The sequence below is a fragment of the Mytilus edulis genome, chromosome 4 (assembly GCF_963676685.1).
Source record: "Mytilus edulis chromosome 4, xbMytEdul2.2, whole genome shotgun sequence".
NCBI lineage: Eukaryota > Metazoa > Mollusca > Bivalvia > Mytilida > Mytilidae > Mytilus > Mytilus edulis.
This window is the reverse complement of record NC_092347.1, coordinates 22,852,781-22,869,232: the sequence shown is the minus strand read 5'-3', so window position 1 is coordinate 22,869,232 and position 16,452 is coordinate 22,852,781. Positions and strand designations below refer to the sequence as shown.

At 32.6% G+C, this 16,452-nt stretch overlaps 1 protein-coding gene across 1 annotated transcript; it reads left to right on the top strand.

Annotated features, from left to right (window-relative positions):
* Nucleotides 1-11,696: 11,696 nt before the first annotated feature.
* LOC139519241 (uncharacterized) lies at nucleotides 11,697-14,442 on the top strand. The gene is made up of 2 exons (XM_071311184.1): nucleotides 11,697-11,938; nucleotides 12,854-14,442. The coding sequence occupies exon 2, from the start codon at nucleotides 12,863-12,865 to the stop codon at nucleotides 14,315-14,317; it is 1,455 nt and encodes a 484-aa protein (XP_071167285.1). The 5' UTR covers nucleotides 11,697-11,938; nucleotides 12,854-12,862; the 3' UTR covers nucleotides 14,318-14,442.
* Nucleotides 14,443-16,452: the final 2,010 nt, after the last annotated feature.

Genomic DNA, 16,452 nt, shown 5'->3' with positions numbered 1-16,452 from the left:
ATAGTCCTTCAATCAGCTCGGTGAATGTGCTGCACCTTTTCAACTATACTCATCGGCGTAAAATTAGTCATGGTCATCGTCATCATACATCACCTACTATCTATGATTATTATCTTTATTAATGATAAGCTTTTTTCAATAGTGCATTCTCTGTTTAACTTATGTGTTGAAACCACTGTCATTAACCCTCATTCAAACTAATTTAAACTAACTACTGCTATTGCAGATATAGCAAATATTCTTTTATTAATTTTTTTTACACTTGAATATTACTTAATTAATTTCACTTGACTGGGAGGGGTTTACGAAGTTTGATTATTTAAGAACATTCCATCTATAGACAGGAGTTTCGGGATCATCTCTTCAATGAAGTGTCCAGTTCATATTCATCCCATATCATACAGTCAGTTATTTTGTATATGCGTTTGATGACACTGATAGGTGATTAGAATTCAATAAAAATTATAACGGCAATCATCCTTATCACACACATCTTCAAATAGACTGTCCTTATGCAAATTAAAACATAAGCTCCACCCGATCAGTTGAAATGACATTGGCGATATAAATGTATTGCATTAAAGCTGTTAACAATGACCTTACCGCTAAATACTTTTCAAACTAGTTCGCATAGGCAAAAGATGGAAAGGAGAAAAGATCTTTTCTTAAACTTTCCTTTGCCAACAAATGTCTCGATGCTATCAAATTGGTTGTAACAAAATGTCATCATAGACTGTATAAAGCGGCAGCCGTCCGAAAACCACATAAAAGAACATAAAAGTCAATCTACATGTTAAGTATTTCTATACTTTTACCAATTACAAAAAAACGATTAAGAAAGTGATTGGGTCTACTAATACACAAGCTTCATCAATCTTTAAAGATTCAAATGCTGCAAAATGCTAATCATACCTCCATGACAACTATGTGTTTCTCGCAGCGAAAGTCATAAACAACACCGTCTTTGTGTGTAAATCACAGTAAATAAAAGAGGGACGAAAGATACCAGAGGGACAGTCAAACTCATAAATCGAAAATAAACTGACAACGCCATGGCTAACAATGAAAAAGACAAACAGACAAACATAGGTACACATGACATAACATAGAAAATTAAAGAAATAAAAATAAACTGACTGATAACTGAAAAAGGTATTGACAATTTTCTTAGAAACTAAACATAACACCCCTTAAACAGTAAATCCTGATTAAGCATGTTTCTTTTGAATTTCAACCAAAGATAAACTGGATCTTCCACATCTTTTAAACCATTATGGTGACGTCAGCCTATTCATTTACCGTGGATTCTTTTTCTAGAATCTACGCTTCCTAGATCCGTCGCTGAAATGGACTCACCAGATTATATTCTATTGTTTCATTTGTGTGTCTTATTTCATTAAGGTTGAATTGACTAATTTGCTGATTTCTGTTCACAAATGGAATTATTTTAAAAACTTACCTTTAATTTTTGTAATTTCTTTATGCCTTCACTGGGAATCGAACCCGTCCATGAATTCTGTTAAATGTTACTGACTTCAACATATCGATGAAACCTCTGGGCTACCAATTGGTTACGATTTATATGTTTATTTTATATATAAAAATGAATAAATGATATACATCGGTTCAACATACACACAGGGTTTGTACCTTTATATATTAATAATAGGAAAACGTACAGTATAAGTTGGTAGCCACGAGGTTTCATGGTTAAGATTAATGAGGTAAAATTTAGGTCTTGTCTGTTTAGGTTCGAATCCCTGAATTCTCTTTGTTGTCAATAATCTCTGGTTTTCCAGTTTTTGTTCTTGTTTTGTATGTTATTGTGGATATTTTGTGTAATAAAAGCGAGTTTAGTCGTTTATAATCGGATAAATGTTGGCTATTCCACGTCCACTTGTTTTTCTGTCCATCTGATGAGTTAAGCCTGTTTCAACTGATTGTTATAGTCCGTTCTTATGTTGTACTGTTATACCACTGTCACAGGTTAGGGGGGTTGGGATCCCGCTAACATTTTTAACCCCGCCACATTCTGTATGTATGTGCCTGTCCCAAGTCAGGAGCATAGCTATAATTCAGTGGTTTTTTGTTCAATTTTTACATAAATAAGCCATTAGTTTTCTCGTTTGAATTGTTTTACATTGTCATTTCGGGGCCTTTTATAGCTGACTATGCGGTATGGGCTTTGTTCATTGTTAAAGGCCGTATGGTGACCTATAGTTGTTAGTTTCTGTGTTATTTTGGTCTCATAATAAGAGTTGTCTCATTTGAAATAAAAATGAATACATTATTTTTGTCCATTATTGTTTTATAAATTAATATCATATGATTTCATCTGTTTTACTACATAATTTTACAAATGTTAATTCGCAAATTCCTATGCTAGAAAATCGTTATGTGCCTAGAATTAGGCTTCGTGTTAAAAAATTTCGGAAACACACTTATTATATGCACTATATGTATCTTTTTCCATTTTCAATTTTAATAGAAATGAGTCCGAATAGAACTTATTTGGTATAAACAGATAATATTCAGATGCCTGATAATATGAAGATCTTAAAGGGCAGACGTGTTGTGTAATAATGTATTTGTATTTTTAAACATTTATTTGTGATATTTAATTGTAATGGATCGTTTGACACGATAACATGGTTATTTGAACTCACTTACAATACCTTCTAATTAAGAATAGGCGTTAATTTTGACAAGACATTAACACAATAGTTTAAGTTATAGATACAATGGATAAGCGTTGATTCATGAAAAACAAACCATTCGCCCTCCGGGCTCATGGTTTCTTTTTCAAGAATCAACGCTTATCCATTGTATCTATATCACAGATACATGTAGTAGGAAGGGATAACTGCTACTTTGTAAAAATCACTCTGATTCAAATAAACTATTCTCTGAGACTGACATTTTTAATATGCTCATCACTGACGTTTGAATCAAAGAAAGTTAAATAAGTCAAATGAAGAACGAGGTTGAATAGCATTGAGGACCAAAAATTCTTAACAGCTCTGCCACATACAGCTAAGGTTATCTATCCCTGATGTAGAATAGCCTAAGTATTTGAAACATTCATAGTTTTGTAATGAGTTAATTTAAAATCATGACCATATCAATGATAATTCATGTCACCATAGAAGTGCTGACGACTGGTATGGTGATACCCTCGGGGAAAAAATCTCTACAAGCAGTGGCATCGACCTAGAGGTTGTAAATAAATATCATCATAGATACCAGGATTGAAATTTTGTATAAAACCGAAAACCCCATAAAAGAACATAAAAAGTCAATCTACATGTTAAGTATTTCTCTCAATTAGAAATAGATGGGAACTTGAACATCAGTAGCAGCATTATAAAATATTTTCATTTGAAAAATCAAATAGTTTTGAAGGGGAAACAATACTCTTCTTATAAATCATTTCGTTGCAATGAAAGACAATGTTTATGCACCCATAGTACTGTACACGTAGACAGTAATTGTGAGAAGAAAATAATGCAAAATATAAACACAAAAGGAGAAAATATGAAATGAATGCAAATGAGCCAACTCTCCATCAGAGACCAAATGACGAAAACTTTTACTACTATCTAACATATACATACCCATAATTGGTAACTTTAACAATCACTTAATTGACAATAAAGTTTACTTGTATGGTGAGGTTAACATTTTTGGTAATGGATGTTTATGAGAAATTTTCCTCGAAAAAAACCGTTTTAGTGTTCAATTATGGTTGTATCTGTTAACTGCAGTAATCTGTTTTTTAAAGACAAAAGCCATAATGGTGAGATACGGATCAATTCTACGTTATTACTTGGATATCGTCTTTTTTTAGACAAATATATTAATATTTGTCTGTATGATATGTCAAAACTCTATCGATCATGGGAAAATATTTGAAGTTTCATTTATTTTGCTATCTATGCTTCTTCGAATGATAATAACACGTTGTTTGACTGCTCAATTGATACATTGTAGTCTATCAACAATCGGGTCTGGAATCGCTTAAATGGGAAAAGTTAAACTTTTGACGTACGATAGATGGTTCAATCATTTCTCGTTAACCTGACGTGCATGATTACATTCTGGTTTCTCTTAACAAATGACATAATATTTTTGGCTGACGCCAATACTTTATCCCCGTCCGATTTCTCCGTTCTCTATTAGAATTAGTGTTAGATTCAATTACACTATATTGGCGTTTCTACTTGAGTTTGATGACTCTACTCAAATCGTATAATCAGATTAATAAATATAAGAGCAGGATCGTTAAGCTTTAGCTGTATGTTAAGATTGCTCTTTATCACGTTATGGCAATTATATTAGATGTAAAATTTTCTAAGTAATTTCAAGAGGGTCAAACGGTTAATTTGAGTGCAATCAGAAATGATGTATTTCTAAAGTGCATTATTTGATTTACCTAGATATTTTAACGACATTGACATAGATTGTCTAAATCAACTTAAACTTTTGATTTACATTTCTAAAAGACTTTAAAAACATGATACAACCGTGTCTGTTCGGAAGCAAAAGGAGATAAGAAAAAAATGTAAGGAACAATAGATATATTTACAAGGGCAGAAAGTCGGTAGTCTAAAATTGTAAAAGGAGGATACTAGAGCTTCAATGAGAATAGATGTTAATACAATTTCGTAATAAATAATAATTTGTCAAAATTTCAACAAGAAACACATAGATCTGCGAAACCATTAAAAGAAGATATTTTCATAATCTGGTCGTCTTCTTTGAACTAAAACAGACCCACAAGAATAAAATCGTTTATCTTATATCTACTACAAAAGTGACGATTAAGTTCGTCCCGTGTTCCGGTAGTCACACAGTCTTTATCCAATTAAATGATATGAACATGTCTATTTTGAATCATTACACTTGACATGTTCACATTTTACTTTATGAACATTTAGCGTTCCTGACCCCAAATGAATCCCTGACGATAGTACGGATATAAATCAACATAAATCGAAACAAAGCCAGTTAAATCGGTATTACCAATATTCGCGTCTAAGGTTATTTTTCATCGTTGTCTATTCTTTTCACTTACCAGTTTTATAATATTCCCTATACATTTTTAGCAGTCTAGATTCGCATTGCATGTGATGTTATCAAACGGCCGGTATAAACATCATTTTAGATATGAATAAAATGTGGGGTACGCGTGAGTATGATCATAAAATTAATAGATCTAAAATCCTGTCAGATTATAGTCATTCTTATACTGATTATATAAAGAAACTATATGTCCTTTTGGAATAACACCATCAGTTTTATGACCAGACATCAATCCAACAGGGAATAATAATATGTTGTTCACAAATTAATGTTGTCGCGCATCAACTAAAAATATCTATTTCAAGATGTAGTTAATTTGCCTTCTCATGCTTTATCATATTATAATTAACTAGTAGCAGTTGTAACTGACATACGAACAATATTATACTGACCACTACACAAAATGTCAATTACAGCATGTCTAGAATAATGGAATAAAAGACGAGTTTCTGCGTCAATTGACACAATCTGTCCCGCGGAGAATTACTTGTCTTCCTGTTTAATGAATACAATTAACGCTGGACACAATTATAATGTAGATCTCTAGGCTCTCTATTTATTGACCAGAAAACTGACATTTTTGCTTCAGGAATGGACAACTACTTGGTATGCGACAATATGATCATTTGTCTCTAATATGTCTCAGATGGCTGTTCGTGGGAATTGTCTGAATAGTTTGCATACATTATAGTATAATAATGGGTTCGCGTAATATACAATACAGATTCAGTTTTATCGTGCACTGAATTTAATCAAGGGTTTACATGTATTCCCTGTTGAATAGTTCTTCTTAAAATCTGTTATTCAAGCTTTTATTAAACGCGCTGATGATTTAACTTAAACCCTATCTGTAATTTTTCTAACATTATGATTCGCATAAATGACGATTTGTTACTCGTTATCTTTATAGATCAAATTCGGAAAATTAGATAAGATTGCTGAACTCCCCTTAACTCGCAGTCAAAAAAACCGATGTAAGCATGTTAAATGAGCATATAAAGAGGTGGATATATAAAATGTAACATACTCATATAAAGGTCTTCAATGTATGTTGATTCAACATAGGAATCATAGATACAAATTTCTTGTTTTGGGTTACAATAATTCATATTTTGTGAAGAATCACACTGAATCTTCCAGAAGATATACTGAAGATGATATTATCAAAATGCTGGACTTTTTATTCGACAATATATTTGTTGAGTTTGGAGGATTTATATATCATCAGACAGTCGGTATTCCAATGGGTACTAATTCTGCACCCCTGCTGGTCGATTTGTTTTTGTACTCGTATGAAGCAGAGTTCATTTAGAACCTTCTAAAAGACAAAAAGATAAAGCACCTTGCCAAATTCTTTAATTTTACTTTCCGATATATTGATGATGTTCTATCATTAAGTAACCCATATTTCAGCCAATACTTACATCTCATATATCCAAGTGAACTTGAAATTAAGGATACTACTGATACTAAAAGGACTGCTTCATACCTTGGTCTTTTCTTCAATATTGACGCAGATGGACGATTTCACACGAAAATCTATGATAAACGGGACGATTTCAACTTCCCAATTATCAATTTCCCATTTCTCAGCAGCAGTAACCCCTTCGTATGGTGTTTACATATCTCAATTGATACGTTATTCTTGTGCTTGTTCACACTATACTGACTTCATATACAGGAGTGTGTGTTCTTACGCATAAACTGCTCCAACAAAGTTAAGAGGAGGACAGATTAAAATTGACACTCCGTGAATTTTATGGACACCAACACCAATTGGTTGATCCATACAATGTGTCTTTGACCAAACTAGCTAAGGACATTTTTACCACATGGTAGATTGTGGTTTGTCATTACGTCGTCTAATCTTTTAATTACTGAATGTGACTTATTCCCGATTGTGACTGTTTTGCTGAGTGTGAATTCGCATTACTATGAGACATGTTACTGTACTTTTCTATCCCAAATTCATGTATTTAGTTTGATGCTATATTTGTAATTTTAATCGGATTTTGTCAAATGTGTTGACGTCTTTTCTATTATATTCATGTGTTATGGTAAAGAAAATTAATCTTCGCCTTCATTTATTAGATTTTATTTTGTTCAACGCAATTTGTACGATGTTTTACATTTGCAGTTAGATTCAAAACAAACATAAACGGACATAGCTATATAATATAGTTGATTGCTACCTTAGTTTGCTATTAATAAGTATTGCAATGTGCATTATTATTAAATGTAATATCAGTATTTTGTTCAAATATAATCTTAAATCAATCCTAATTCTATCATTTCTTCGAGAAATAGTTTTGTTCATTCAAATGTGACGTCATTTTTGTGTGCTGTTTCAAAATTTCCAATGTTACGTAATTTTTGTCCCTTTTCACCACCTCGTATGTGACGTCGGGTGTGTCTAATTTTTTGGGTTTTTTTTTTTTTTTTTTTTGTTGGTTAATGTAAAGTATTCAGGTTTTGTTTTCTGTAATTAGTTAATACTTCAGTTGTATCATGTATATCTTTTATATTCATTTGATAAAATTTACTGTTTGCAATAACTACATTGTTCTAAATAATAAGGATGTTCTTACCCCATGCAAAAAACCGTAGCCGTATTTGGCACAACCTTTTTGGACTTTTGATCCTCAGTGCTGTACAAATTTGTACTTGTTTTGACTTTCAAACTTTTATATATGGGCGTCACTGGTGCACTTGTGCGGACGAGGCGCGCTTCTGGCGTATAGAATTTTAAACCTGGTGCCTTTTGTTAGCTATTATTCATTTGTTTCTTTGTCTAATATGTTCTCCTATTTATTTGTATTGTAGTCCTTTAATGTTATGTTGTCATTTTGATGTTATATTTAACATTGCCATTAAAGCGGGAGGTTTGGCATGCCACAAAAACAAGTTCAACCCACCATTTTATTCTTTAAAAATGTCCTGTTCCAAGTCAGAAATATGACCATTGTTATTTTATTATAGTTCGTTTCTGTGTGTGTTACATTTTAACGTTGTGTGTCCGTTGTGTCGTTTGTTTTCTCTTATATTTGAGTGTGAATTCACATTACTTTAAGACGTGTCACGGTACTTTTCTATCCCACATTCATGTATTTGGTTTTGATGGTATATTTCTTATTCTCATCGGATTTTGTCTTATGGTTAGTCCGTTTCTGTGTGTGTTACATTTTAATGTTGTGTCATTGTTTTCCTCTTATATTTAATGCGTTTCCCTCAGTTTTACTTTGTTACCCCGATTATGTTTTTTGTCCATCGATTTACGAGTTTTGAACAGCGGTATACTTCTGTTGCCTTTATTTTTTGGTTCTGGTGCTTTAGCATATGATGAATCTATAACATAAACTGTCATAATTATTTTTTGCAAAAAAAACCAATTCAAATCGTGAAAGCTTAAACTTTTACATAAAATATAATACGTTATAATTGTGTTATACAGTGTAAATGAAGGTTGAATGTCATTATGTTTTAGGACATGTTCCGATACTTGTTGATTGAATATACACGAGATTCAGTGTTACATTATGACAAACAGTCCACATATAATACTTTTCATGTGAAATCACGAACTGCAACATCAGTTAAGTAACATAATATGTGGGAAGTCAGGACTTTATTTACGTCTATTTCCTGATGAGAAATATTACTCTAAAAACAAAGCAGCAATGCTATGTTCCAAATATATATAAGGTCCTGTAGATAAATGAAGAATGAGTGTGCATTTGTTAGTCCATTTTTTTTCAATTCGAAGGAGTATCAACGATCTTTTCAGAAAGCGTCATCTCTGTTGTTAACTTCTTCGAACCGGCTAGTAACCAACTTAAGAATAACTACTAACATTGAAAGTTCTCTAAGCTCTAATTCGAGCTTTAGCGCAATTTTCCCGAGTACAATCATATCTCTTTTAGTTTGAAAACATTATGCTTTGAAATGTTTGGAGTCTTTTCAAATATGTATCGCTGTAATTAATACAGTTCATTTCAGCATATCAAATATAAACTAACCCTATGAAATGATAGAATGATTGACGTTTTGATATACGTCAAGGACAAAATAGATAGACACAAACTGATTAGTTTTCTGTTCCAAGCAGCATTGTTTGTCGTAAAGGTTAATTAGGTATATGTAGGTCTATAAAGTCACACCAGAACATAATAATCTTATCTGACAATGGTTCCGAAATATCCATTAAACAACACTTTATCATTGATTCTGATGCCTGTCGCGCCGTTTGATTTGTTAAGGTAATGTAATACAAAAAGTATGAATGGTTTTCAAAGGACGATTGATTCTTTTAAACAAATATGATTAACAATAGAAGTTTTCAGTAATAAAAGTGGTTTTATCGAGAAAGATATATAATGTTGAAAAAGGCTTGAAATAACCAATATTTTCTTATTCACTAGAAGAAAACCAAAATACTGAACAACACCAACCCTTCTAAACATATAGCAGGATATATGACCATACAATGCAATGTTAAGGTTTATGACCAGAAAGTGTAAACTATTACCATGTTGTGTAAGATTGATATAAATGAAAGCAGGATATTTTACCATTTTCAGTTTTGAATAAGGTTCGTGCAGAATCGATCAATGACATCATAACAGGATTTCACGGGATTTTTCACTTGTCGTCTTTTGTGTGTTCAAAATTAAGGAAAAAAATCAACAGAAATGCTTCATTTGAGCAATAACGCTTCACACCGGAGAATATAAATACAACATTCTGCTACAATATAATTATTTACTCACTACAGATTATTTGTACATAATGGAACGCTTTTAAATTGTATTGTCACTTTCAAGAAACAATGATATCATTATCCTTGATTGTTTATCATTTGTCTTCATTTTGACCCTATGCAAGATAATACTTTTTTTTTAAACAGACAACCACGGAGTATTGATGTACATTTTGTAGGTCAATTTGACTAAATGACTTGTTATTTTCTATAAATGTTGGTTTTATTGTCCAGAGGCCATAAACATTTGTATAATAGGAAAACTTTAGAAAATGTCAATTTGCTTTATGTCATCTTGCACGCAAAATTAAGATTGTTGAGAAGTAGCTAATACGAGTAGACAGTTTTCGCGGTTTTTATTTCTAAATAACGACATTGCTAAACAATGTAAGGTTACAACCAAATTTATTTTGTCATGTAACTAGGCGTCTGGGGAACTATTATCTAACTCTAATAATTATGTTTTGTTCTTTACGTTATTCCCTGTGAAGTGTGTAGTTTAGAGAATAGGCTGGTAACATGACCATATAAGACAGACGATTAACGTAACAGTTAACCTATACATCCGTGTTGTAGGTTACAAATTTATTCAAAACAAGGGGAACCAAGAGGAACAATCAAAATCCATAAGAAGAAGACCTATTAACGTTTTTCGAAATGTTGACACGTTAAACATTCATAGTCATTTTATTTTGTCGTTTCAAAGAATATTGTTTTCGTCCGTTGAAATATGTTTTGAATCATATCTTTATTTGCCATGATTCAGTTATTAGATAGGCGTATTATCACCATGGCAAAAATAACCGTCCGAGTAATTAAAAGCAATAGGTTTTAACTAACTAATTATTTCATCGACGGCATACTTTGATTGGGTTTCATTTGGATTGTTCTATGCATAATGTAACATTAAGGTGACTACAATATGTCAATGCATTTATTTCACATCAGCCATTAATCAACTAAGAGTTTGGTCACATGCTTTTATATATTAAGACGAAATTTATTGTAAACAAACTTTTGATAATGAATGTATGACTATATTGCATGTCTTATATATTCGAGGTCATGTTCATACTCGAAGACTACAAAAAATGTAATAAGGTTTATACTGTTAAGTGATCAAAGTTACAACTAGGGTTTCTCTGTACTTATGGCGCAGCACGAGTTATTACTACTTGAAAGATATAGAAAACTACCGGCGTGGTATCAGATACAACTGAAGTGATACGAAGTACTACTGCAATGGCATTATTTAATATAGGAGTTGAATTATATACTACTGACGTGATACAAAGTACTACTGTTGTGGCATTTATTACTGGAGTGACACGTCGTTATAATGAAGTGGTATTATGTATGTCTGGAGTAAAACGAGCAGCTAGTAGGGAGATACAAGAAACAACAGCATGGGCACGGGGAATGGTACTACTGTAGGGATTCGATGTCCTTCTAGAGTGGCAGTAGGCGCTACTGGAGTGACATACCAACGATACTATTGGAGTGGCAGAATATAATATTGCAGTGGCAAATGTACTACAAGAGTGTAGCTAGATACTCTTAGAACAAAGGGAGTCGCACTAGGTACTTTTAAGGAGTGACACTAGGTACTACTTGAGTTATACGTAGAACTACTGCAGTGACACTAGCTATAGATGGAGTCGAACTAGGTATTGTTTTAGTGATACACAGTATTGGAGTGAGTGGTGGCACCAGATACTATTGAAGTGATACTTGGTAGTACACGAGTGGTACCAGGTATAAATTGAGTCGCATCAGTTACTATGTATACTGATACAATGTACGACTTAAGTGATAAACGATCATAATGAAATGGCAGCAGGTACTACTGGAGTTGTCCATATTTAATGTATATCATTGTATCGAAATATGTAAGCTTAACAAGATTGTAATAGCAAACAATTGTGTGACGTTACGATTTAAAAGGAAGTTTAACTGTAATAACCTAGTATTTACCTTGGTGCAAGATAACAATTCAGAAATATTTTAAACCTGTGCAAATATATTAAAAGTTATAAAACTGTCACCAGAACACTTTATCAGAGTAACTTCCTTGTTGTGTACAGGTTGTACCGATAATTGGTAAGTAAGATATAATGTACAAAAGTATAGATATATGTGATATGTGCAATGATTATAAAAGATTTTATAAATGTTTTCCCTTGCATGTTAATTTCTTGCATTTCTTAGCTTTAGCTTCAGTGTTTTGTATTTGGTGTTCATTTACTCATGTACAATATAAATGTCAATATCTTCATTTTGGTTTGCTAATTTAGTAATGAATAGATGTAAGAACTGTATGTCCATGAGTTAAACTAATTTTTTTTTTCAAACTGTGTGTTCTCAATATTTGCACAATCTCTTTAAATAAAATCCAAAAATTATCAAAATCATTTATTGTATCACATGATACAAGAATTTTAAATGACATATGTTGTCATAAATGCTGCATCCTTTCGCCTCACCAAAACAAATACAGATATTTAGAATTAACATGTTCTACTTTTGTATCAACATACATGTATAAGTGTGATTTTATTTTCGTTTCTCTATAGTGATACGAGCCAATTTAAAAGTATCACGAAGGTTAAAATTGACCCTCAATGTTTGATGCTGTTTAGTCAGGTCACACAAAAATACAACTTTAACAAAGAAAAACTTGTGACAATACTATTAGCTTAAGTAAAAAAAAATAATTTGAGAACCTTCTTTTAAAATTTATGAAGCTATGAATCCTTAAATATTTTTTTGGGTAAAAGTTATAATCTTATAAATTCGATCTTTTAAATGAATTCACTTTAGTTATCTGCATTCCTGCATCAAATTTTGATAATTTGTTTTAAAATCGGGACCTTAGGTTCTCTGTTTTTAAAATCCAAAATGACGAAAGACACCCATACAACGTAAGTATCATTAAGTATTTTTATAATGCATTCCTCCAAACACAAGGCCGATTTTAAAGTCTTTATAACTTATTTTGAATTTATTGTATTTCAGGCATTCCCAATGGATATTACACAATTCCCAAGCAAATTTGATGAATACTTTCACTACGTGATGAAAAAGACCGAGATGGAAACCCCAACAGAGGAAGTTGAAGAAATTCAGAGATCTATAAGACGTATGATATCGCAACTCTGGAATGCAGCTCTCACTCCAAAAGGAGAATTCATGCTGTCAGAAATAATACCAGTGGGTAGCATGGAAGAAGGAAGCAGACTTTACAAGGCTGATGAGTTCGATTTTATGATGATTCTGAAGATTTCTGATCTCGACGTTAGCAACCTTCGATTAGAAGTTGGTTGTAAGACGGGATACGTTAAATTATTTTCCAATAACCCTAAGCACCAATGGAAAGGACTTTTCAATAACGGGCAACTCAATTCTTGGAACTTTCGAACATGTATATTGCCGGTTTTGCGAAAGGTCGGAGACATTCCGCAGATGTCAGGTCAATTGAAACTAGCAAAGCGTGACTTTTCCGTTGTAGAGAAATACCAACATTTCATGCTAGAAATTATGGGAGAGCATGAAATAGAGGCATGGAACCTGAACCTCCAGTGGAATGGTACTGACATAAGTGTTGATACTATGCCGGCAATAGAAATAAATAAATCACAAGTTACTGATCTAGAAACAAAACTGGTAACATCCATCTTCAAAGATAACCATAGTCGAGACCGGGCCTTCAGCTACAATCAAAAGTGTTATCTGGTACCCAAAGGATGTCAGAAAAATGAGGACAACGAAGGCTGTGGATGCTGGCTTGTAGATTTTGCTCCTTCTGAAGTGTCGATGTTGAAAAAGATGGACCCTGTTCACAAGAATTGCCAGAAATTTTTAAAGTACATCATTGATGCATATCATGGTTTACCTTCGTATATGATCAAAACAACTGTTCTAGATCACATCAAAGAATGCAATGACTCGGGTAATCAGTGTTCCATCAAAATGTTACGCTATATATCTGATTGCTTAGACAACGCAATAATGCCTGAATACTTCTTGAAAGACCTAAACATATTCGGATGGAAAATGGCAGACAAATTAAAAACAAAATCGCCTGCTGTTATGGCGATCCTTTTTGAGCATCATAACAGAGTTTTTAAAATGCTATGTCAAATGCTGCAAAAGATGGTCGGTAGGAATAATTGGGTCGTACATCCGACCCCAGATTTGGTGTCATGGCAAGCAAGTGTGCAAACTGTCGAAAATGTTTTACCTGTTAATTTACATCTCATCTTAATGCACGAATTCGTCGACGATCTAACCCCTCAAGTCGAAAAACTTATTGAAGAAAACATGTCGTCTTGGAGCAACATTTCAGAAATTCGACAAGGAACAAAAGATTTTTTGGGAAAGTTTGAATGGGACCCTATCGAAGATTTCATAGAACTACAAAAGGCTTATCTTAAAGAAATTCCCTCATTAAAACCACTTCTTGCGAATAACAATCAATAAAAGATGTTGTAAGAGGAACAAAGCATATCTAAGAAATATTTTTTTGTAATTTTGTTGACAAACTGAATGTTCTCAGAAATCATATGCTGATGTAAATGTTTGCATTTCTCGAGATTAGTTTTGTATGATCAGATTATATTGTTCAAAAGACAATATTTTACAATAAAATAACATTATACTCATATCTCTTTCGAAGTAATGGTGAAAAGTGTTTACTAATCTTCTATGTGTAATATTTCAGTGTTTTATTCTAACCCATGATTATAAAAGAGGAACGAAACATTAATACTCGTAGATCGAAAATAAACGGGCAACGTCATGACTAAAAAAAGAAAAAGACAAACAGACAAATAAAAGTACACAAGACACAACATAGAAAACTAAAGACTAAACAACACAAACACCGTCAAAAAACGGGGGTGCTCTCAGGTGCTCAGGAAGGGTAAGCAGATCCTGATCCACATGTGGCACCCGTCGTGTTGCTCATGATATTACAAATCCAGTAAATCGTCTTAATCGGTAGGTCATATTCGTGAAAAGTGAACGGGATTGAAGTAACGACATAAGGAACATATCATCTGTGAAATGTCACTGTTCACATGCGATTGCAATTTAAAAAAAGAAAACAAGCAGATTTTGCTGTTTTCCTTCTCTTATGAAAAATAGTCAAATTCAGTTTATTTACCTGGAACTAGAAAACAATGTGCACGATACAGAAAATTAAGCTGAAGTATACATGTATATTCAAAAATTTATGGTTTGTGATCCAACTTGGTAAATCCAATTAAGTGTGCCATTTACTACTCATTTATATGTAATTATGTAAATTGTCAATGTATCAGATAAAAGATCTAGTTAAATTTGATAGCTATCAGATTAATTATTGTGCTTAAACATTTATCTAACTAAATTACAAAGGTTTATCAAATTAAAGCATCAATAGTGAATAGTTCTATATAGTCTGTATATTTTTTACTTTATAGTTTTAGCATTATTCTATGTTACTGCAAGGGATTTGAAATTCGATACAAATCACAAATACAACTTACAGGCATTTACTAGAAACACACAATACAGACATGAGAATATTCGCAGTTACTGAAAGCTAATTGAAAGTAAATAAGAATTTACCGCATAGCAAACTAACTATATCCGAACATGCATTTTAAATGTAGCGGCAAAACAAATCAGTATTAAGACAACGACATTGAAAGAATGTTGGCTTTAAAGCTTTAGTGTTCAATAGTAAATGTGATAGTCCTACTGTCCAGATTTTGGTATATTTGACATACCCCGATGCGACGATGCTTTTGCATGTACAGTTTTGTCCATAAAAGGACTACGATGCAATATTAAGTTATGCACCATAGCCAGACAGTGCTTTACTTCCATAGAGTCAATGGTCAAATACACGGCCAGTATGATGCTTCTGCATATAAAGAAATGTCAACTTCAAGTATGACGCTTCAGAGCCTATGTTTCGAATGAAAATCAGAATTGCCGACTTGACTACCAAAGGAGTCAAAGTCAATGCCCGAGTGACCTTACTTTGATATAAGACCCATCCTCATCACAATAATTCCATTATTCATCTGCATACAAAAAATTTTCAAACGTTATGTACAGAAGACAGATCGTACAAGGATTTATTATCGCAGTAGGCAAAGTAAGGATAGCTTATGTTTTGAGATGCAAAGTTATGATCCTGATATGAATTGGACAATGTTTTACTGTAGGGGTCATAGGTCAAATTCAAAGTTAGTACAATACTTCTGCATAAAAAGGTATTTCACAATCTAAGTGTGACTTTGGAAGTCTACACACCTTTAACCGATGATGAGTCCGCATACCAAGTTTGATCAACATGTATTTTATTAGATATACAAAGCCAAAACCTTAGAAATTTACATTAGACATGTTAGATAACTTCATATTGAATAGAGCGATTTTCCATAAATCTTAAAGGGTATATACTGCATGACCTGCTGATAAGTTTATCACGTGTCAGATCTGCTATAGTATTTAGGTATAAGCCAACAAAAGCATTTTATCCCCTATGATCTATTTTAGCAACAGTGCTCATGTCTGTTGGTGGATACAATCCTTGAACAAAATTTTTAAACTATATATCCTAA

Coding starts and splice junctions, on each gene's coding strand:
- LOC139519241 (XM_071311184.1), top strand. CDS start 12,863: ATGGATATTACACAATTCCCAAGCAAATTTGATGAATACTTTCACTAC.